Here is a 23,221-nt window from a genome sequence, read left to right on the forward strand (position 1 = left end):
ATTGTTGCTCCTTCTTTAAGATGCATGTGGCAATTGTGAGTGATATCTTTGCATGGAAATATCTACTTTTTATACTTATATTTATGCTAAAATCTTACGTTTTGTAGGTCAGCATGTGAAGTATTTTGTTTTGTTTCATAGCTTATCTGCACTTTTTTTTATAATATAATGTTTACTTTCTGAGCGATAGATACTTGTGATGTGCTTGCAGTTTATGTTTTTTTCTTACTTGTGTCGGAGGAAAAAAGTATTGATCAAAGTGTTTAGTAAAGTATCTTTTTTTTCCTTTAAGAATATTTATAATTTAATGATATTTGTATTCCTTCTATGACAAAATGCTTGATGATGAATAAAACAGAATGTAAGGTTTATGTCAACGGAAAGCAACCTAACGACAAAAATAAACCAAAGACATCATGTCACAGACTATAAATTATCTGAGGTTATATGTCATATTTATTATCTTATAATATTTGTATTCCTTCTGAGGTTATATGTCAAAATGCACATCTGAGGCACAGGAATTTGTACAGTGAATGTTATGAAGAAGATCGTTAAAAAAACGGAGTGCCAATCCTTTATTTGCAAATAATTGAGCAATGATCTGAAATGTTCTCTGCGTGGATTTTTTTCTTATACGCACACAACATGTATGATTAAACACATTTTTTTTGTGATTATTAACATGATAAAAATGGCGACTAACTCAAACACTTATTGTAAGTCCGCAGTGTCCGTCCGAAAAGTTTGTGAGTCATAAATAAATATGTCACTTTTCATTTCAAATTCACTTCTTGTTCTCTCTTTGTCGCTTTAAGTGCATCACTTAAAAACTACTTCGATTGCACAGTATCTTCTATATTTTTCAATTTTGCTTTAATTGCATCATTAACATTAAGACTTCATAATATTCTCTACTTTTTCATTTGTGTTTTAATTATATCACTTACAAACTGCTTAACACGTTTGTTTGCTTTCGACACGTCAGAGGTCGCTACTAATCGAGTATTTTGATTATCAAGCAATCGAACCTCTACATCATCATTACAGTAAGATGTAGTTATTGATGGCACAACGCAAACACTGAAAAATAAATCAAGACATTTTATCTTGGTTGTGTTGCATGCGGTAAATGTGACCGGATTTTTAGCATTGATACTATAAACATGTATTTCTTATTCTTAAATTTCATCTCAAATTTGTTTGTAAATTTGCAAAATACTTTCTTTTTCTTGTTCCATAGCGTAATTAAAGCCAGCTGTCTTTTTTCAATCGAATATTTACCTTTTCTGTTATAAATAGTTGTGATGTGAATGCGGTTTATGTTTCGTTCTAACTTCGTAAGCATGGACCGGAACAATACAATATTTATCAACGTTTATGGTAAAAGTATGTTTCTCCTTCTTCATGTATATTTGGAGTTATATTATATATGTTTCCATCTTTTAATCTATGCATGCATACAATGTGGTTTATACATCAACGGCAAAACAAACAACAACAAAAAATACAAAAAGACATCAACATGACCTAATAGATATGTTTGGAGGCTTTTTATAATCCGAAGTAATATCTAATTAGTACTCCCCCCTAATTCTCTTACGACAAACAGTTATTATTTATTTCCTGAATCGCAATCAACTTAATTTGACTATATTGTAAGTCGAAGTATACGGTTTTTATTGTTTAAATAAGTCTTTGTTTTTCAGATAGTTGTACCTCGAGCATCACTGGAAAGTTAAGTATGTTTAAATGCTCATTTAATGAAATACAATTGGTTTCAACCCCAGGTTTAGTATGGTTCGTATTCCTTAGACTTTAGTTATCTATTTGGTGCTTTGTCCACTACTGCTTGTCTCTTGCCTTTTTTTTCTTTTTTTTTTTTGCTATGGCGTTGTGAGTGTATTTCGATTGATGAGTTTGAATTTCCTCTGGCATCTTATGCCCCTCTTATAATGATGTTTCAGTAATATGAATGTTTAAAATAGAGTTCACCAAAGTGTTGCAAACAAATACCATCTACGTCTTTGAATTTTGATTTTAAATCTGAATGACAATCTGATTTACCATTACAAAATATTGTATTTCTTTGTACATTGCTTTATCTACGTCTTATCCTATGACATAAGAAAATAAATATGAAAGTTATCTGCAAGTGGTTACTAAGTTTTAATTTTGTTTAAAATGGCGGACTGAAGATAGAGTTTCTCTTTGATCCTTTTCTTCAAAACGCCTTTTATGTTATATTCTTCATTTGCAGGAATAATGATCTAAGACAAATCACTTTTGTTGACAATTTGGCCAAATTTCTAAAACTCACATTATGAACATATATTCAAATTTTAATGTTTTTTTTTCTTCTTCTGTTATGTGCATTGAACAGAAAACTTTTGTAATGTATAACAACTTGTGTTCTAGCTTAATTATTACATGGAAAGTCAGGTCTGTATGATTTTCAAATATAAACGGTAATATATAAAAACTATCCATACTATGTGTATGATGATTATAAACCCACTATTGTTTATTGAATATATTTATGTCTTGAACTTAACTTTGTTAATATTTTACCATATCTAACAAACGTGTCCAATCTGCTATATCTTCTTTAACGTTAGGAAAAACCCTACAAATGAGACACTAGTGAGAAATCCCGCACGAAAGTACCTGGAACGCTGATATTAGGTCGAAGAAGCTTGTTTATTTAACAATAACAGGAATAAGGAGATGTGGTATGATTGCAAATTTGAAAAATATTTACCATAAAGTAAATGACGAAAATGAAATACTTTACCGTACGTCCTTAAAAAATAAGTTAAACAATTATAGTGTGGTAAGTGTTACATTTCCTCGGCATGCCAAAACGTAAAACAAGTAAAAAATAACCAACAATTTAATTTATGCTTAAAACAATAAATGAAAATCGAAAGCAGACAACAACAAAAAACTGTATCGACCGCAACTATTTATTAAAGTAAACATTAGATGGAAAGTTGAGTTAAATGACAGATGATAGACGATAACAAGAAATAAAAAAAAGCAGAGCATTTCGTAATGATCTAATATTGTGCTTTACGCAATTTCACTTTGTAAATGTCCTCAAGCTGCAGCTTTTATTTAACATTAGTATAGGAAACAAACCAAAATCGCAGACAGGTTGACACATAATCAACATACTGATCTTACTGGTATGTAATAACACCCTGTATAACATTAAACTGATGTCAAATAAAAAAGAAACATATGTGGCCACTATTTACAACTATCAAATATAGCCAAATATAGTATTGAAGTCTCTTATTGTTGTCGTCATTTGTGACACGAAAACCCTTATTGACGAGAAATTTTGTCTTTTTTATTCCAAAAACGAACAAAAAAAGAAAAGAAGTTCCATTAACAGCAATTTTGGTCTATGATATTGCAAAAAAGTAAACTAATGCAAAACCATAACGTATTGAAAGATGAACATGTTTGGAAATTTCAATCAAAAACGTACACTTGTTATGTCACTAAGACATCTTATGTGTCCAAAGATTATCGTTGATCATTTCAACGAGATTGATTTTCTCGCTTGAGCCGGTAAGGCGAAAAGCGAGAAAAAGCAATCGAGTTGAGATGAGATGACCAACGATAATCTGTTTATTGCTATTTTACCTATAACGACGTTGTCAATTTCATTAGCAACGCCACGTGCCTCCTTAGTTTCTAGCGAGTAGCATGATATGAAAAATTTTCACAAAAAAAGATCAAAGGAAAAATGCACAAAATAGCGATAATATATTTGGACAAATCATGGTGACATCTTTGTAAAATACATTTTGTAACACATATTTTTGTTGCTCATATCTAAATATCAATGACTTGATATTAAAATGAGACTGTTTTTACAGATTTTGGTATCTAGCACGTAATAGTAGTGTTTCGGGTTCGTCGACCTCTCGTATGTGGAGGTGTGATAAGCATAGCTGACGTAGAAAAATTACACAGCGTTACTTCCGGTTTTTCGTTGTCAATGTCAATAATGTCGGCTGCAATGGATAATAACGTTTCCCAGTTCGAAAGAATGCATGTACCGGATCTCAAGACATTCCTTACAAAACGAGGAATAACATGTAGTCTTTATCGGAAGCAGCAGCTGGTTAGGCTATGTGAAATTGCTGTAGAATTGCAGTTGGAAGTTACGCAAACACAGGACGACTACAAAGATATGGACTCGTTTCGTAGAACAGTGGAAGTGAATGGGGCTAAATATGTTTTACCAGAAATTACAACGGTGTTGAACTGGAAATCTGATTTGCGGGATTTGCCTTTGATAGAATCATACGACATTTTGATATATCTGATGAAAGTTGGTCAATGGAATGAGTTACGTTTATCAAATTACAGGAGAGATAATGGATTTAATTTATATACATCCAATCACATTCATGATGTTAAATTGCACAGACTCATAAACACTGAATATTTCTATGTGAGAGCAGCATGTGTTCCCGAGACTAGGCAGTCAGAAAACCCTTACAACCCCATGGTTATTGTTGGAACAGAGGGCCATTTCAGAAGTGGTGGATGCACTTGTGTTGTGTAAGTTGATTAGTCTTACCTTAAAAAGCTGGTATAATATATATCGAGCACAGCATTCAAACTTACAAATATTTTTTTTAATTACCTCTATAAAATTATAACAAACTTTATATAACAAAACCATGTGCAGCTTTAATTTCATTTCTTCTTATCAATACAAAATACTTATACCTCTGTAAATTGAACATCACATGCTTATTTTAAAGCCATATTCATGCGACATGTAGGTTCAGTGTTGAAGGCTGTTCTTTGACCTTTATTCAAATTGTGATTTATATTTAGAGTTGTCTCATTGGCAGATGCACTTATTCCACATCTTGTGTCTTATAAAGATGCTGATTGACTAGAAATTTTGATACTATAAATCTGACTTGATAAATAAACAATGTATTGTTTAGTATGAAAACAAGTATTTAATTTGAATCTGGGTTAGAGTAATAATTAACACATAATTTATCAAAATATTTCCAAACACTAACAATAACTTATATCATATATGTGAAATGAAAAGATTTGCAGCTTTGTTTGAAATATAGAATACTATAAATTTAGTTCCCACATGTATTGTGTTGTTCTATTGCCAAAATACAGCATGACATATAATTGCAATAATTTTTACTTGTATTTTTTTTATATGAATTTATTAGGGTTTTTCTCTATATGGCAAAACTTTTGAATCCAATTTCAGTCTTCAATTACACAATGGCAATAATAAATGCACCCAATAATTTATGAATTTACAGTTGTTATAATCCTACATGTAATATTGTAAATGTACATGTAGTGTATTTTTTCAGTGATAATGGTACCTGCAAGCATATAACAGCCCTCCTGTTCTCATTAGAAAACTTTTCAAGTAGACACAGAGACAGAAATACAGAAGTTGGTACTGATGTGCCGTGTACTTGGGATAGAGCAAGAAAATTATCAGAACCACTGACAATTAATAAAATCGATATTAGAAATAACCCTTCATCTTCTTTGCCAGTAGAACCACATTCTTCGCATTATACACCTTCAAAAGGATTAAAACTTTCAGAACACGAGATAGAAAAGCGTGTTTTTAATTTGTGTAAAATAAATAAATCTGTTTTTTCACATATATTAGAAAATTCCAGTGACGAAAGTGACGGTGAAGTAGAAATCCCTATGTCCATGAAACAATTAGCTGATAAAAGCAAAGACAATGGTAGTAACTTTTTAGACTTTATTAAATTGTATCATGATGATGACATAATACACCAAATTCAAGCAAGAACAAGTGGGCAAGCTGAAAATCCAGAGTGGTTTTTTTACAGAGTTGGAAGAATTACAGCATCTTTATTTCATTCTGTTTTACATTATAAATTTGGAGATGTGAAAGATAATTACATTTTAAGAAATATTTTACAGCAAAACAACAAAATTAACACACCTGCAATGAAATATGGAATAATCAATGAACCAATTGCTAGACATTTATACTTTCAGAATTATAAAAAAAAAAACATAAATGTGCTAAAATATCTTTATGTGGTCTTCATGTATCTAAAGCTCATCCATTTTTAGGAGCATCACCTGATGGAATAATTAATTGTAAATGTTGTGGAAAAGGTTTGATTGAAATCAAATGTGGCTTTTCTTTTAAAGATTCAACTCCACAAGAAATATGCAGACATACTGACAAAAAATATCACATATGTTTCGATGAAAATCAAAATGTATGCCTCAAACAAAGTTCGCCATGGTACACACAGATTCAGGTACAAATGGGAGTGTGCAATATAAAATGGTGTGACTTTATTTTTTACACTAACAAATCTTTCATTTGTGAAAGAATTTACTTTGATGAGGATTTTTATGCTTCAATTGTTGACAAATGTGACAGTTTTTTCCACAAATATATTGATAAAATACTATGCAATAAATAAAAGAATGAAACTGAATTTAAATTTTGTCATGTTCATGTACTTATATAAAAAAAAAGATGTGGTATGATTGCCAATGAGACAACTATCCACAACAGACCAAAATGTCACAGACATTAACAACTATAGGTCACTGTTCGACCTTCAATAATGAGCAAAACCAATTCTGCAGAGTCAGTCACTAAAGGCCCCAATAAGACAATGTAAAACAATTTAAACGAGTTAGTTCTTTTTTTCAGAGTAAACAAGAAAAAAATCTTTCAATTTGCATTTTATTTTGTTACTAGTGGCTGATCTAAGTTACAAATGAATCCACTGACTTTGACCATTTGATTGGCCAAAGGTTTAAATTTAATGTCCATCACCTGAGACAACATACGAAACAGTTTTAGCCTTCGAATTGATCGTTCCACATGGATTCTGTGTTTGGCAATAGATTTAGTCTTAACAACATCTGCTGCAGAGAGTCGTTTCCCCTTTCCCCATTTACATTTCTTTGTAAATGGAGGAATTACTAATGTTGCCCTTCGATCAGTCAATAGATCACGAATAGTGAATCCTCTGTCAGCCATTATTTCATCACCAGGTCTAATCGAGTCAAGAAAGCCACTGTGCTCTGTGATGTATCTGTCTGAAGTGTTACCACCCCACAAATCAGAGATAACTGAAAATGCTCCTGATGGAGTTATACAAACAAGACATTTGAAAGTGTTATGCGATTTGTACGAACTGTACGTTCTACTTTGAGCAGTAGGTGATTTTGGTTTCTGAATAAACATTTCTGTACAGTCAATTATTCTAGTAGTTTTGGGAAAACTAGTCTGAAATGATCTTGGCATATACTTCTTAATGTTACGTCTAGATGGCCACTTAATGCAAGGTGTCAAAACCATATGCATTAAATTTATCCATGTGGTAAATATCTGAGATACTCTTGATTCCGAAACACCAAACAAATCACCCAAAACAAATGATAATATAGCAAGACGTAGTTTCATTAGTGTCAGAATATATTCATTGAATTTGGAAAGTTTTCTCGGTGGTCCACTCTTGCATCTGTCTACACTCTGGTAGTTGACATCCTCAGTAGACTGTTTACCTGACCAATACTTCACTTTTGGTTCAGCTTCATCTAATACTTCTACAAAATAAATATACATACATGTAGTCATAAATTTCAGCTTTATTAAAATCTGACACTGATTTGATTATTTCTTTTAGTACATACATCTTTAAGTATAAAAAAGAAGATGTGGTATGATTGCCAAGGATACAACTCTCCACAAGAAACAAGATGACACAGAAATTAACAACTACATACCCTAGCCTTACAGCCTTCAACAATGAGCAAATTCCATACTGTATATTTAGCTATAAAATGGCCCAAAATGACAAGGCGTATTTAGGGGGACCTAGGCCCCTTTCCTTTTTGGGGAAAAATATTTGGTTGCTTACATGTATATAGGAAATGGTTAAAACGTTTAATCCCGCTGCAAATGTTTGCACCTGTCCTCAGTCATGAATCCGATGTACAAAAGTTGTCGTTTGTTTTTGTACATATATGTGTTTCTGTTTTTTTTTCAATATAGATGAGACCGTTGGTTTTCCTGTTTGAATCGTTTTATACTAGTAATTTTGGGGCCCTTTATAGCTTGTTGTTCGTTGTGAGCCAAGACTCCGTGTTGAAGGCTTTACATTGACCTATAATGGGTTTTTTTTTTAAATTGTTATTTGGATGGCGAATTGTCTCATTGGCACTCATACCACATCTTCCTATATCTTATCACTGAAGCGTGACTGGAGCAGACCCCCTCTTAGGTAAGTCAGTGGGCCCCCACTTATGAAAATTTCTGGATCTGGCACTGAAAACAATTCAAATTGACCCTAAATTTATGCTCTTCATCTTTCTATTGACTTATTTGGCCTTACAATTATTTTGATTTTTTTTAAATACACGAACCAACAACTAATGAACCATGAAAATTTGGTCATTAAAGTCAAACAATTCATTGGTGTTAGACAGGAAATTCAAGAGTTCCCTAAAAAATTTCAATACACTGTCACCAGTTATACATTTTTAATTGACTGAACACTTAAAGTATCTAAGAAATAAATTTATTATAAAATATATGAATTAAAACTTTGACAACTGCACCATAAATATGAGGTTGCTGTCTAGGTTCATACATGTATGAGACATAGCAAGTTTAACTCAAAACACGAAGACATCTATATACAAAGTATATTGTTTGAAGCATCCATGTCTTTCACCTTTTGAAATTTTAATCTTTCAATTCAAGAGCTTTGGTCATGTTGTTTTCCAGATGATCAGTATGAAGTCAGTGTTTTTGTTACAAACGTCTCAATTCACATGTACATGAACAACACTTACCAAATATTCCAATTAGTTGAGATTTACATGGCACTCCAGTATACTTCTTTACACTTTCATCATTTTTTGTCACAATGTCTACCACTGCCTCCCTCAAAAGAACATCTCTGTTTTTTTCCAAACTGATCAATCTGTCAATCTCATCACCAATCAGTATTGTTTGACACGCCTGGTCTTTGGACTCATATGAATCAGAAATCCTTACGCTATATGCATGATCAATGGTAGGTGTAGGGGTTGGTAAAATAACTGAAAAATATGACAATTTATACATAAAAAACATGCCATCAAACAACTCACTTAAAATTGAATATATATATCATGTGTATACATCAAAGACCATGCGGTATGATTGCCATGAAGACCACTCTCCACATAGAGTCCAAAATGACAAAAAAGTAACAAATATACAAATGTAGGTCACTGTACAGCCTTCAATAATGAGCAAAGCCCATACTGCATACATGTAGTCAGCTATAAAAGGTCCCGAAATAACAATGTAAAACAATTCAAATGAGAAAACTTAGGGCCTTATTTATTTGTACATGCATGTGTTTTTAATAAAAAAAATAATGCATTTTGTTTCAGTCATCAGAATAAGTTTTTAATTTCGATAGTTGTCTCGTCAAGATGTTCCTTTGTCATGTTTGTGTTTATAAAAATCAAAAACAAATTAGATTGATTTTTTTTTTGTACATATGTATTGAGTTTCACTCACTTTTGGGCCCACAACTAAGGGTGTTTTCACTATCGCAATTCAACATTACAGTTAATACAATGTAGGTAGTGCTAAGATAGAATTTGGTACATTTTTGTACCTCAACCACATACACAAATAAATGTACAGAAGTAGTATCATAAATAGAGATCTATGCAATATAAACAATAAGTTATCTAGGTTTTTTTTTATCTTGCTGTAAAATACATGTACATGAGTACATGTCACTGTGGTACATGTACACAAATATAATTTCATTTATTACTGCCGTATGTATGTTACCTTCAGAAAGTAAGCACTGCCTGGTCTTTTCATGAGCTGTCTGAACTGTAACTTCTTTAATTGCAGATGGTGGATACCTCACAATACATGTAGGATCTGAAAAAAAATCATAAATCATTCAATGTTTATATAATATAAATATTGTCTATAATGTTATGTGTTTAGTTTCATCAATGAAATTCTATAATTTCTAACTTTATACAGAAATTTCATGCATGTGCCTGATTTTGACTTCAAGTAAATATAATTTTATATATGATACAATTGCTATTTGCACATGAATAGTGTACATGTATATAATCAAGGGGTTTTTAAGCGATGCGATTTGTCATTGACATCACAATTTTTCCATTTAAAATCTCTTGTTCCAAAAACTTGGTCAAGTAAAGCAAGGACTTATATACGTCCCTGAGTAAAGTAATCGCTCATCTATATATTTTGATATTGTGGAATATGAAGAAATCTGGGTTACCTTACACTTTACACACATACAATAATACAATATAATACATTTAGCATCTCCAAAGAAGCTATCTTCAATATCATCAAGTACAATTGCACAATATTCAAATATGTACATGTATCAAATATTTTCTTATGAATACATATTTTTAAAAATCTTACCACAAAAAATTGGGGCTAAAAACCCTTTAAATCTGCCCCTGTGAATGAGTTATGAATGTTTTTAATATCAGAAAATCATAACAGATAACTGTTTCATAAACAAACCTAAAGATATTATAGTTGAAGATAGGTTCACATTTTCATCTGTAACATGCACACACTCATCTTCAGTAGGCATTGATGTTGCTGAACTTCTAGATCTGGCACTAGAAAGTTTTTTCACAGTATCTGATGCAGGAATGCTGGTACCATATGGAGTTGTCATATTCTTGAAGTTATTGTATGAAAATAGTTCTGGATACGGATGTTCACTTGTAGGCTCACCGTCCACGAAATGAAGGGAACACACTCGTTGCTTAAAAGTTGGAACAAAATAAGCATCATCTCGTCTCAGCAACTTCAGCCACTTTTCCCGCTGTTTGGGATTCTTCTTCTCGGTCGGAAACGAATGAAAACAAACATTTTGCATGTAAGGATGCTTTGCTCTTTTCCTGTCATCAGATGTACAACCTTCTGCGGCACAATGATACCATTTTGTAACTTTTTTCTGTTGTTGTTTATTCATTGTCAAGGAAGCGCGAAATAACCGGAAGTAAGCATGTGGACAAAAAGTCAGGTGTCACGTGACTAAAAGTACGATAATATTCGAAAAACTTCCGTTTGAACATGACTCGAAACACTACTATTGAGACGTTTGAAGCCCTTATGCTTATATTTAAGATATAAAAACAAAATATCAAATACTAATATCCAACAGACAAAAATTTGAAGTAGGTTATTTGGCGGTTTGTAATACTTTTTTTAATGCAAATTAATTGGGCGAAAAACGTGGACTGGTCACACGTCTTTCTGTATTACATGGTTTTACTATAACCCATCTTTACTATCGATATTTATATGTCCATGATCCTTGCTAAATACAAATTTACTTTTACTAGCTGAGTGAGATAAAGTGCGAGCTATCTTTAAACTGATGTGTTACTAAAAGATATTGTTATATATTACATGAACGAGACGATTAGGAATTTCCACAGCAAGTTAGATACTAAAACTAAGATCGGCAAAATAGACAAATACATATTCAAAATGCAAAAAAAACTTGCAATGATATCCTGCTAAGTAAATAACATCATACAATGCAAAACAAAATGTTTTAAAATAAATCTTTTATTATAGCTGCAGTAATATTAATTGACATGATCAAGCTATTACAGTCTCCTTATCATCATTGAAGACGACTTCATTGAATACCAGCTCTTCTTCCAATGATACCAACGTAGTCCTGTTTCACTACTTTTTTGTCCTCCTTTAATATATACCCCATTCAAGCTTGAATATACACAATATTTATACCACCAAGCACCCTGTCTTAGTATTCCACAATTGCTTGACCATGGGTCGTTGTCCCTGTCTTTGGTAGTAAAAGCTTGACCATTACTGTAATTCAGGCTGTCTCCTGTTATAAGTATAACAAAAACATTATTTTAACAGGGTCAGACAAACATTGTTAATCTTTACTTAAGATTTATGTTATGAAATATCAAAACATGGTAGACTTTTTAATATAAGATGAAAGAAATATATTCTATAACAATATAAATCAATAACTTTAAAAAGCAACTATAAACGGTCTTTCTCCCTTCTGAAACATGATTGATTGATATATATATATATATATGTGTGTGTGTGTGTGTTTGTTTGTTTGTTTCTCTCTTTCTTTAAAAGGTCCATAAAAGTGTCTTTGTTAAAGTTTCTATATTTTGTTTTGAAAGTTTTTATTCTATTTTAGACTTTGATAACTTTTACACCACTGGGTCGATGCCACTGCTGGTGGACGTTTCGTCCCCGAGGGTATCACCAGCCCAGTAGTCAACACTCCGGTGTTGAAATGAATATCAATAATGTGGTAAATTTTCTAAATTTCCTGTTTACAAAACTTTGGATTTTTCGAAAAACTAAGGATTTTCTTATCCCAGGCATATATTACCTTAGCCGTATTGTCACAACTTTTTGGAATTTTGGATCCTCAATGCTCTTCAACTTTTTACTTGTTCGGCTTAATAAATATTTTGATATGAGCGTCACTGATGAGTCTTATGTAGACAAACACGCGTCTGGCGTACTAAATTATAATCCTCGTACCTATGATAACTTTTACACCACTGGGTCGATGCCACTGCTGGTGGACGTTTCGTCCCCGAGGGTATCACCAGCCCAGTAGTCAACACTCCGGTGTTCACATGAATATCAATAATGTGGTCATTTTTTAAATTTCCTGTTTAGAAAACTTTGAATTTTTCGAAAAACTAAGGATTTTCTTATCCCAGGCTCAAATTACCTTAGCCGTATTTGGCACAACTTTTTGGAATTTTGGATCCTCAATGCTCTTCAACTTTTTACTTGTTTGGCTTTATAAATATTTTGATATTAGCGTCACTGATGAGTCTTATGTAGACGAAACGCGCGTCTGGCGCACTAAATTATAATCCTGGTACCTTTGATAACTCTTAGGTCCTGCGGGCGTCTTTGTCTCCAGCCAGATGGTGGCGTCACGTGACGACGCTTGATAATAACGAGAACTTAGCATTTATATTTCTTTTCAGGTGGAGATGTTAAAAACAGACAACATGTATAGCGAAGAATTTTACACAATGTATATTTTTGTCATCGTAGGTAATTGACATTTTGATCATAGTTCACGAGCAGTGCATGCTTTGGATTTAATTGATCCTGTGTAACTTTAAAACACTTTTATCGATTTTTGTCATATAATACAATTGGACATGTAGTTTCAGAGAACATCTGATAAAAATAAAGCATGTGGATTTTTTTTCAGAAGAGATGTAAATACAATATTTTTCTTTTATTGATAGCCTTCTTTTTTTTTCTTTTTTTTTTTTTTTTTTTTTTTTGAAATTATAATGTTTTATTTGAATTTTACATTTGTTAGAGATACATGAAGTACCGGTACCTTATCCCGGCCTCGTTAACGTTAGTATATAGCATTTCATTGATAAGTTAGTACTTGTTAGTGCACAATATATATATATATATAGTAATAATGACATGTATGTAACGGAATAGAAATATGATAACATGATGTATTATAAATTCTAATTTATGAAATTAATTTAATTTTTGCTGCAACCAGATTATGGAATTTTTCTTATTTGCCTTCTATATTTATCAATATTTCGTGATATTGAAGAAATTCTTCTTTGAAAATTTCAAACATATTAATTTGTTTTGTTTTTTGTTCGGATATATAGTATCCTTTGTATACAGTAAAAAGAATAATTGTTATTAAATCATTAATACTGTAATAACTTGTATCGTTTATTTTGTATCCGTACAAAAGTGATTTAATTGATATGATATGATGTCCTATTTTAAGTTTATCAAGTAATAGTTTTATTTGATCCCAAAATGATTTCAGAAATTTGCATGTTAAAAAGTAGTGCTCATAATCTTCGATGACATCACAAATATTACATAGCGGAGTTTTAGTTATTTTCCAAGAGAAAAGTAATTGTTTGGTTGGTAAAATATAGTGCAGAAATTTCCATCTTAACATTTTGAATTTATTATCTTGTAAATAATAAAAGATATAATTTAGCATTTGTTGTCTTTTGTTTGTGTTGTTTTCCAAGATAAATATGTTGTCCCATTTTTGAAATCCTATTGGTTTTTCATAATATCTATTTAAGAGGGAGATTTAAATGTCTTTAGAGGAAATGTTTTTAAGTGATACCATTTTCCCTTTTTTATCTTTAAATTTATATTCGGAGTCAATGGCAACTTTTGTTTTTATTGATTCTTCTTTAGTTAGCTCTTTTAACCACTGTTTTGGTATTGCTTTCATTAATTTAGAATATTCTGAAAACCAGTTAGCATGACAGGAAAGTTTATCTAAGATCATGTTTTGATTAAATTTTCCTTTATTATCAATAATGTCATTTAAAAAAAGAATTTTACTGTTTATCCAGTTTTTGAAAATGAGACATTTACCGTTTAATTTGATATTTGTATTGCCCCATATAAGCTGCTGTCTAATTTGTTTATATGATAGATGATCTGATTCTTTTTCAGATTTTGAATTTATCCATGATATGATTATTCTTAAGTAAAATTGTGGAATTAGTTCTTTCAGTTTATAGACCAAATTAATATTGTTGAAATTCATTTTAAATATAAGGAATTCTTGTCCAAATTTATCAAAATAAAATTTTGGTAAGACTTTCCAATTGGGTGATAGATCTTCATTATCGATGAGTTTTTTTTACCCAACTAATATTTATCGCTTCTTGATATTTATCTATGTTTATCAACCCTTTTAACTTTTTCTGATTTATTATTCCATATAAAACTGTATATCAATTTTTTAAATTTTGCTAGGTATTCGTTATCAATTTCGGTTACAGATGCAACGTAAGTAATGTTCGGTAAGATTAATGATTTAACAAGAGTTATCTTACCTAGCATAGTTAAATTTCTTTTATTCCAATCTTTAATTATTTTTTCAGATTTTTCGTATTGTCGTTGCAAGTTTAATTTTTTACACTCATTTTTATTAAGTCCAAAGTATATTCCCAAAACTTTTATAGGTTTTTGTGTAAAATTAATGTTTTCAACTTTATCTTTGCAGGACTTTAAATTGCCGAGCCATATTCCTTCTGTTTTATTTAGGTTAAGCTTTAGGCCTGAAAGTGATCCAAAAATTTCTATAATATTCAGAGTTAATGACACTTCTTGTTTTGAATTTAAAAATAAAGTGGTGTCGTCGGCCAGCTGGCTTAATTTTAAGGTATGGGTTTTATTATCTAGTTTAATTTGAAAACCTTTAAAACTTTTATTTTGTCTTAATCTACTAGCTAAAATTTCAACAGCAATTACAAAAATTATAGAACTCGCGGGACACCCTTGACGGATTCCGCGCTCCATGTTGAAGGGTCTTGAAATCCAGCCATTATTTAATTTGCAACCCTTTATATCTGTGTATAACGTATTTATCCACCTCAACAGAGATTCCTAGAAACCAAATTTCTTTGATAGCCTTCTTAGTTAAAAATATATGGTTGCTAAAGAATTTCAGGTTCATAACAAGTGGTTGTGAAGGACAAAAAAAATTCCTGAGGATAAAAATATTACTTCCGGTATTAAAAATGTCACATAAACTATTCATGGTAAAAAAAATAAGTGATAGCTAAGGACTCATTTGTCGTTGCGAAAATGTCATATCCAGTATTAAATTTATATTTATACTATTCATAGCCTTCTAAGTTCAAAAATATATGGTTGCTCAGGTGTTTTCTGTCGTTGCTAGGGACCTTGACCTCTGACCTTGACCTAATTTTATAGATCTTATAATGATGAACATTTTTGCAATTTAAAGTTTCTTCTTATCTCTAACTTCTTTTGAGTTATAAGCAAAAAATCATCATTTCGGACCCGAAAAATAGTTTTGGTGACCTAGGTCCATAATGGTTGGTCCGATAATTTTAGACCAAAATAACAAATGTAGATCTTTCCAAGACACATTTTCTTCGTCACATTTTATTAGCCATCTTTTACGGTTATTGATTAAATCCGATAACAAGCTAAGGTCAAAATCTTAGCTTGTTATGTCATGACCTTGACCTTTGACCTTAGCTCAATTTTCATAGTCACGTAAATTGATGATCTTTGGTTCAGATCCTAGGTGGCTACATCTTACGGTTTCTGAGTTTTAGTGGCCAACCGACATTAATTTTCAAAGGAGCATAACCCTACCAATGAGCCGTTGAATCTTTTCGATCTAATGTAACGAAGAACCGGGGTCTGTTCCTGAACAAATTCCACCCATTGTTTTTTTTTCTACCTATTATGGTTACGGAGTTGAGAATGATAACAAGGTTTTTAGTGTAAGGTAAGATAACTGCTATAAAATAAGTGTTACGGGGTCGTGCCCTAACCAAAAGATAGCGTTTAGTCAATCGATACTAGATACCTAATATCATTTTAACATGTCGCATACTTTTTTTGGGAAATGTCGTTAAAGTTTTGCGGAAAGAATAATGATAATTATAATAATAATTAAAAATCAATTCTTCAGAGAACAATTAAGGTCTTTCCACTTCGATAATAAGAATGAAATTTAAAAAACGATGTAAGAAAATGTCACTCCTTGTTGATGTAATTTGGTACCTCAAACTGATATAAAAAAATAAGATTAATAGGTTTATGCAGAAGACTTAATTGTTTTATAATGAACAAGAAAGAACTTTTAGCAAAGGTCAAAATCTAGAATGTCATATTGACCTTTGACCTTGACCTCAATTTCAAGGTCATAGATCAGTGATCTCAAATCAAAAGACCCCAGGTCAATCACTTGTATAGTGGAGAAATACCGATTTCAAATACATAAGGGGAGAAAACTCCTATAAGGGTTGACCAAAACACTTCGACTTATATCCTATAAGAATAAGTGTTTGGTCACAAAGGGTGAGTTTTGAAACCCCCATTACTGTACAACATCATTGGCCAAACATCCATTCGATATGTTGTAAAACAAAAAAGCATCTCAGACGGTAGAAGAAAAAAAAATCAGAAGAAGAAGATAAACAAAAGGTCTTTCCACGAAAAGTGGAAAGACCTAATTATAAAGCAATTCTTCAGAGAACAATTGAAGGTCTTTCCACCTCCTGGTTATGTAATTTGTAACTTCAAACTGATATAAAAAAAATAAGAATCATAGGTACTTTTTCACAGGATTAGTCTGAAATAGGCTTCTTCCAATTAAAATACGGTCATTTCCGGCTGACCTGATAAATGATGAAATAAAATTGAGAAAGGAAATGGGGAATATGTCAAAGAGACAACAACCCGACCATAGAGCAGACAACAGCCGTAGGCCACCAATTGATTTCAATGTAGCGAGAAACTCCCGCACTCAATGTCTACAACCAAATGCCAAAGACTTAAAGTTGTTTCATAATGAACCAGTAAGAATTTTTAGCAAAGGTCAAAATCTAGAACGTCATATTGACCTTTGACCTTGACCTCAATTTCAAGGTCATAGGTCAGTGATCTCAAATCTAACGAACCCAGGTCAATCACTTGTATGGTTGTTAAGTAATACTGATTTCAAATACATAAGGAGAGAAAAACTCCTATAAGGGATGACCGAAACACTTTGACTTACATAGGTTGAAGTTGCGCCCTATCGTAAATAGTTATTTGGCAAACACATCATATCATTAACTGTTACGGTTTCTTTTGAATAACAAGCAAAATTTTAAATTAAGAACATGACCTTGACCTCTGACCTTGACCTCAATTTCTTCCAAATGTTCCAAGGACTTCATATCAAGGGACTTTAGGCCTCTACGACTTATAATGTTTGAATTTATCCAACATATCACCTATTTCACATTTTCAAAGGTAAATAACTCCGGTAAGATGTCTTCTGAACATATCAGTAAAACTTTACCATACCATTCTTGAGAGTAGACGAACAATTTGGTGAAAACAGATTGTTTGAATTTTTTACAGTTTCAGAGAAATAAAGATAATAAGAAAAAGGGGACACGGGGAGATAACTCCTACAAGAATAAGTGTTCGGTAACATAGGGTGAGCTTTGAAATCCTCATCTCTGTACGACATCATTAGGCAAAAATCCTTTCGATATGTTGTAAAACAAAAAAGCATCTCAGATGGCAGAAGACAAAAAATCAGAAAAACAAAAGGTCTTTTCACGAAAAGTGGAAACACCTAATTAAAAAGTCAATTGTTCATGATCAATTGAAAGGTCTTTCCTTTTTTCTTTTATTGATAGCCTTCTTAGTTCAAAAATATATGGTTGCTAAGGACTTTTATGTTCATATCAAGTGGTTGTTAAGGACAAAAATCATTCCTAAGGATAAAAATATTACTTCCAGTATTTAAAATGTCTTATGTACAAATTTCCCCCGGATATAATTTTGTTTTACAATAGTATCAATTCCAAATTCTTGATTTATTTAATTTCACCTAAGATCACCTAAGTACATCCTTAAGGGCATCCGATACAGTTTCAAGGGAGTTAACTCTTGGCACGACGTTAAGCGTTTGAATTCCCGCAAAACGCACTTTTTGCGGGACGTAATGCGTGTAATTTTCCGTAATAAGAAACGTAATGTGGAATTTCGATGCTCCAATTTCTGTTTCTCCCGCATGCTATTAAACTTCTACGCCATTAATATTAGTGCATTTGATTCTAACAGGATAACAGTCTAATAACATCATAAGAAATAAAACAAATTATTGTTTCTTTGAGATCTTCAACAAAATAATGTATAGTGAGCAATCTCAAGACGACTGACCCTTTTAGTGTTACTAATACCATGCATGTCAATTATCATTTTTATTATCATTCATCATCTATGACATTTTATTGCAGCACAGGAAACCAATGATATTTTAAAACTAATACCGAAAATGTAGGTACACGTTGCACGTATATAATCTAACAAAAGGCAATAGCCAACAATATGTTTATCCACCCGTAATTTTTTTACGGGACGTATTATGGTACACAAATATCCGTCGTAAACATGGAACAGCATATTATCCAAATTTCATTATACTGAACATAGTTGTTTTTTCAGTCATGATGGTCAAACGATCTGTTTAATTTTTGGTGAACTTTTTGAGTTACAGGACTTTGATTATGACTATTGCTTAAAAATTTACACACTTCTTAGTTATATTAATCTGAAGATCGGTATATACTTTTTGAGGATGATTCAAAATTTAATTTTAGAGTTATTGAGTTTATGACAAAAAGAGGGGTTTTTCACATGTCGCGCCGTATCTCAGAAACTATTTATAACTATTGCATAAAACTTCACATACTTTTTAGTTAAATTATTCATAAGATCTGTATACTTTTTCGTGATGACTCTTTTATTCATTTTTGAGTTCTTGAATTTTTATTGAACTTCAATTTGGGGATGAAATAAAACATGTTGTGATATACAAACTTACTATTGAGCAAGAATAATGAATGAGTCATATATAGAGAAATGACGGAATGAAAGAAAATACAATGCAATTTCCAATATAATCTATGTTTCCAAATGGCATAACTTTTTTAAAGAATATTTGATATGCACTGATTTCCATACGATATCAGTTTTATAAAAAGTTGGCAAGAATTGTTCACTTGAAAAATGAAATTAACCAGAAGGACCGGAAGGACAGACAGAGGAATGGACGTGCGATATTTTATGTACGCGCTATGGTTAAAAAAATATATAGTTATTTACCAATAAAATTACGCTATGAGAAAAGGATTTTAATCGCAAAAAATCCAATCGTTTTTGCCAAATCAAAAATTTCAAAGTTATAGTTTCATTGTTTGGACAAGAGCATTATTTGGGAAATTGAAGATTTTCCTTTATAAGAGTTTTCTTTTGTTTTCTGACCACATAAAACAGAAGATGTAGTATAATTGCCAAGGAGACAACTTTCAACAAGAGACAAAAATAACACAGACATTAACAACTGTAGAGCACCGAACGGTCTTCAACAATGAGCAAAGCCCATACTGCATAGTCAGCTATAAAAGGTCACGAAATGACAATGTAAAACAATTCAAACTAAAAAAGTAACGGCCTAATGTATGTGCTGCAATTTATGTACAAAAAAAAGAAGTTCCGTTTGCAGGATAAGGCTGAGTTCACACGTAATACGAGTAATTAATAATTATAAATTTATAAACGGACAATTTTAGTTAAGTTTGTTAAAAAATGTCAGTACCGAAATACTGACTACTGAGCTGATGATACCCTCGGGGACTGACAGTCTACCAGCAGAGGTATAGACCCAGTGATGTAAAAAATTGAAATCAACACGTTTAATAATTTTCTTGCATCCGAAGCGCTTTTCTGGATTTACCTTTAATATTCACGATCGCTTTATATCAACACAAACTAAATTTAATTGAGTTTCCGGATTCCCATATAAAACGATTATTAAAGACCAATGACAACCTAGTCTTTGGTTTTACTTATAAAGTACAACACTTCAAACGTTTGAAGTCCAATATAAATAACCAGATATTATATGGGTAGCTTCAAAAAAGAAGATTATCTCATGATATCTATTGAAAGAACTGTACTTGCATATTAGACGAAACTAAAGAGAAGTCTCTATTATTATTAGTCCAATTCTACTTGTTTTAAAAATAACTCACTCCGAACAAATCAGATATTTTATAGATAATTGTTTGTCAATATGTCATACTTGGAATGACTTAAGGTGAGTTAATTTTACGACTCAACTATTTTGTAGTCGAATTCTGATTTCCAACATATCACTGAATTTTCTGACTTGGTTCAATCAACTTGTGTTTAAGCAATATTCATCCTTACCTAGTATTTAAGCAATATTCATCCTTACCTAGTATTTAAGGCAGGTTCATCGGAAACAATTAATTAATAAATCTAAGATTAAAACGAGCTCTTCAAAGACATTCTAACGCAGGTTGAAAACTGAACTCTTGTTTAAGTTGGTAAGATAATTTCAAATAAGTAACCACCGTCCGTGGTGTTTTTTTGTTGTTTATTCTTTCCAAGAAGTGATTACAAAAATGTATACTTTGTAGTTATGTTAATTATATTAGTGGTAACATGCACTAGATATTTCAGTGGGGAAACAAAACTCCTCATAATGCAACAATAAAAAAACTGGAGGCTCTAAAGAGTCTGTGTATATGGTTTTATCAAACATTAAGCAAACTCTCCAACATTGTAGACGAGAATAGACTCTATGAAAAAAATCTCTATTTTGTAGATCTTGTATTACTGATCGTTTAGTCTGTTTAGTTTCTTTGACTTATAAATAGATTTTTCTTTCTGATCAATTTTGTGATTTAAAGTGTTTATGTTTCTATTATGATTTAAATCATATGACAATGTATGAGGCATAACAGAAAAAAAGAATTGTTTCTCTCTAAATATCATAGTTTTCATGGTAATAGGGAAAAATGAAAAAAAACATGTTTGTCATTTATGGGCCGTAATTCCTATAAAAATTTGTCTAACTGTATTTTACATATATAGACAACTGGTAGTGCTCATTATTCTGAGCATTTTTGTTCCTTTTAGATTTTCTCTATTTATAAAGGTTTAAAATATAATAGACAAAACTTGCATTTTGCCTCTTTGTTCTATTATGTTCTATGTCAGCCATGATGGTGTTTAGGCGGGGTCATCTGACATATCTTTGTAACTAGATACCTGAATGATGATTTTGGCCAAGTTTGGTTTAATTTGTCTCAGTAGTTTCAGAGGAGAAGATATGTGTAAAAAATTAAAAATATTTACAAAATTTCCAAAAAAATATAAATATGAGGATAATCATTCTAAAGGGTCATTTTACCATTTTGGTCATGTTGACTTATTTGTAGATCTTAATTTTCTGAACAGTTTTACTGTACAAAGTTTACCTCTTTCTATCATAATATTCAAGATAATAACTAAAAACTGCAAGTTTCCTCAAAATTACCAATTCTGGGGCAGCAACCCATGAACAGATTGTCTAATGCGTCTGAAATTTCAGGGCAGATAGATCTTGAGCTGATGAACATTTTATTCTATTTCAAATTTCATATTAATGCTTTAGTTTCAGAGATAAAAGCCTACACTGCATTTTACCCCATGTTCTATTTTAAGCCACGAAGGCCATCTTCGTTGATGAGCAGGATCATCGGATACATTTTATAACTAAAGACCATGGTGATGATTTAGGCCAAGTTTGGTTTAATTTAGCTAAGCAGTTTCAGAGGAGAAGATTTTTGTAAAAATGTAATACCAATTTACCAAAAATTGTGAAAAATTGACTATAAAGGCTTGTGTTTAAGCTCCTAAAGCAATCAACCATTTTGGTCATGTTTACTTATTGATAGATCTAACTTTGCTGAACAATTTTGCTGTTTACAGTTTATCTCTATCTATTATAATATTCAAGATAGCCACCACAAACTGCAAAATTTCCTTACAATCACCAATTTAGGTGCAGCAACCCAACAACAGGTTGTCTGATGTGTCTGAAAATTTCAGGACAGATAGATCTTGACGTGGTGAACATTTTTAGTTTGTCAGATTTGCTGTAAAGGCTTTAGTTGCAGAGCTATAAGCCAAACACTGCATTTTACCCCAATATTCTATTTTTAACCAAGGCGACCATCTTGGTTGTTGGTCGGGGTCATCGGATACAATTTTTTAAACAAGATACCCAAAGGACGATTTAGGCTAGGGCCATGTGAGCTAAAAAGATATCTTTGAACGTTTAATGCGGACTGAAGATCAACAACATGCATTAAGATTGTAAATCTCAGATTATAATTTACCGTTCAGAATTGCCGAAGACTCTTGTTGTAAAGGCATGTGCCAAATCTTAATTCAGAAAATGATTGAAATCAATGAAAGTCGTTTGCTATAATGAAAGTTCTGTATTCTTTTAAGCGATACAAGTAAGACACTATCCAGACCAGAAGAAAACAAACTATCAGCTGGAGGTAAACAACTGACAATCATACTACAAAATCCGAATAAACCTGATAGTAACAATTTACATCTGTCTGCATCAGTTTCGTACAAAGTACACCGTCTTTAATGCTTTCCCAAGTATTACTTAACATAGACCAATACCAGGTTTAGACATACATTGTTGCAAGCAATTGATTAAGGTAACAC

General features: G+C 31.7%; 2 protein-coding genes and 1 pseudogene across 2 annotated transcripts in view; 1 reads left to right on the forward strand and 2 right to left on the reverse strand.

Annotated features, from left to right (window-relative positions):
* The first annotated feature begins 4,051 nt into the window (after positions 1-4,051).
* Positions 4,052-6,491, forward strand: LOC143077028 (uncharacterized; annotated as a pseudogene).
* A 261-nt stretch (positions 6,492-6,752) lies between these two features.
* LOC143074392 (uncharacterized) lies at positions 6,753-11,131 on the reverse strand. The gene is made up of 4 exons (XM_076249873.1): positions 10,610-11,131; positions 9,881-9,976; positions 8,881-9,129; positions 6,753-7,629 (listed from the first exon to the last, which is right to left on the reverse strand). The coding sequence occupies exons 1-4, from the start codon at positions 11,067-11,069 to the stop codon at positions 6,761-6,763; spliced, it is 1,674 nt and encodes a 557-aa protein (XP_076105988.1). The 5' UTR covers positions 11,070-11,131; the 3' UTR covers positions 6,753-6,760.
* A 581-nt stretch (positions 11,132-11,712) lies between these two features.
* LOC143077029 (uncharacterized) overlaps positions 11,713-23,221 on the reverse strand; it is a 42,162-nt gene continuing 30,653 nt past the window's right edge. Inside the window, exon 6 of the mRNA XM_076252917.1 lies at positions 11,713-11,960. Within this exon, the coding sequence (XP_076109032.1) occupies positions 11,713-11,960 (248 nt within the window). The remainder of the gene's footprint in view (positions 11,961-23,221) is intronic.

The sequence above is a fragment of the Mytilus galloprovincialis genome, chromosome 5 (genome assembly GCF_965363235.1).
Source record: "Mytilus galloprovincialis chromosome 5, xbMytGall1.hap1.1, whole genome shotgun sequence".
Taxonomy (NCBI): domain Eukaryota; kingdom Metazoa; phylum Mollusca; class Bivalvia; order Mytilida; family Mytilidae; genus Mytilus; species Mytilus galloprovincialis.

What these genes read in the sequence shown, in the direction of transcription:
- LOC143074392 (XM_076249873.1), bottom strand. Translation starts at nt 11,069, where the DNA reads ATGAATAAACAACAACAGAAAAAAGTTACAAAATGGTATCATTGTGCC. An exon ending in TTCAACTATAATATCTTTAG is followed by an intron (nt 9,977 to 10,609) that starts GTTTGTTTATGA and finishes ATTTTTTTTCAG; the next exon opens with ATCCTACATGTATTGTGAGG. An exon ending in GCAGTGCTTACTTTCTGAAG is followed by an intron (nt 9,130 to 9,880) that starts GTAACATACATA and finishes CATATTTTTCAG; the next exon opens with TTATTTTACCAACCCCTACA.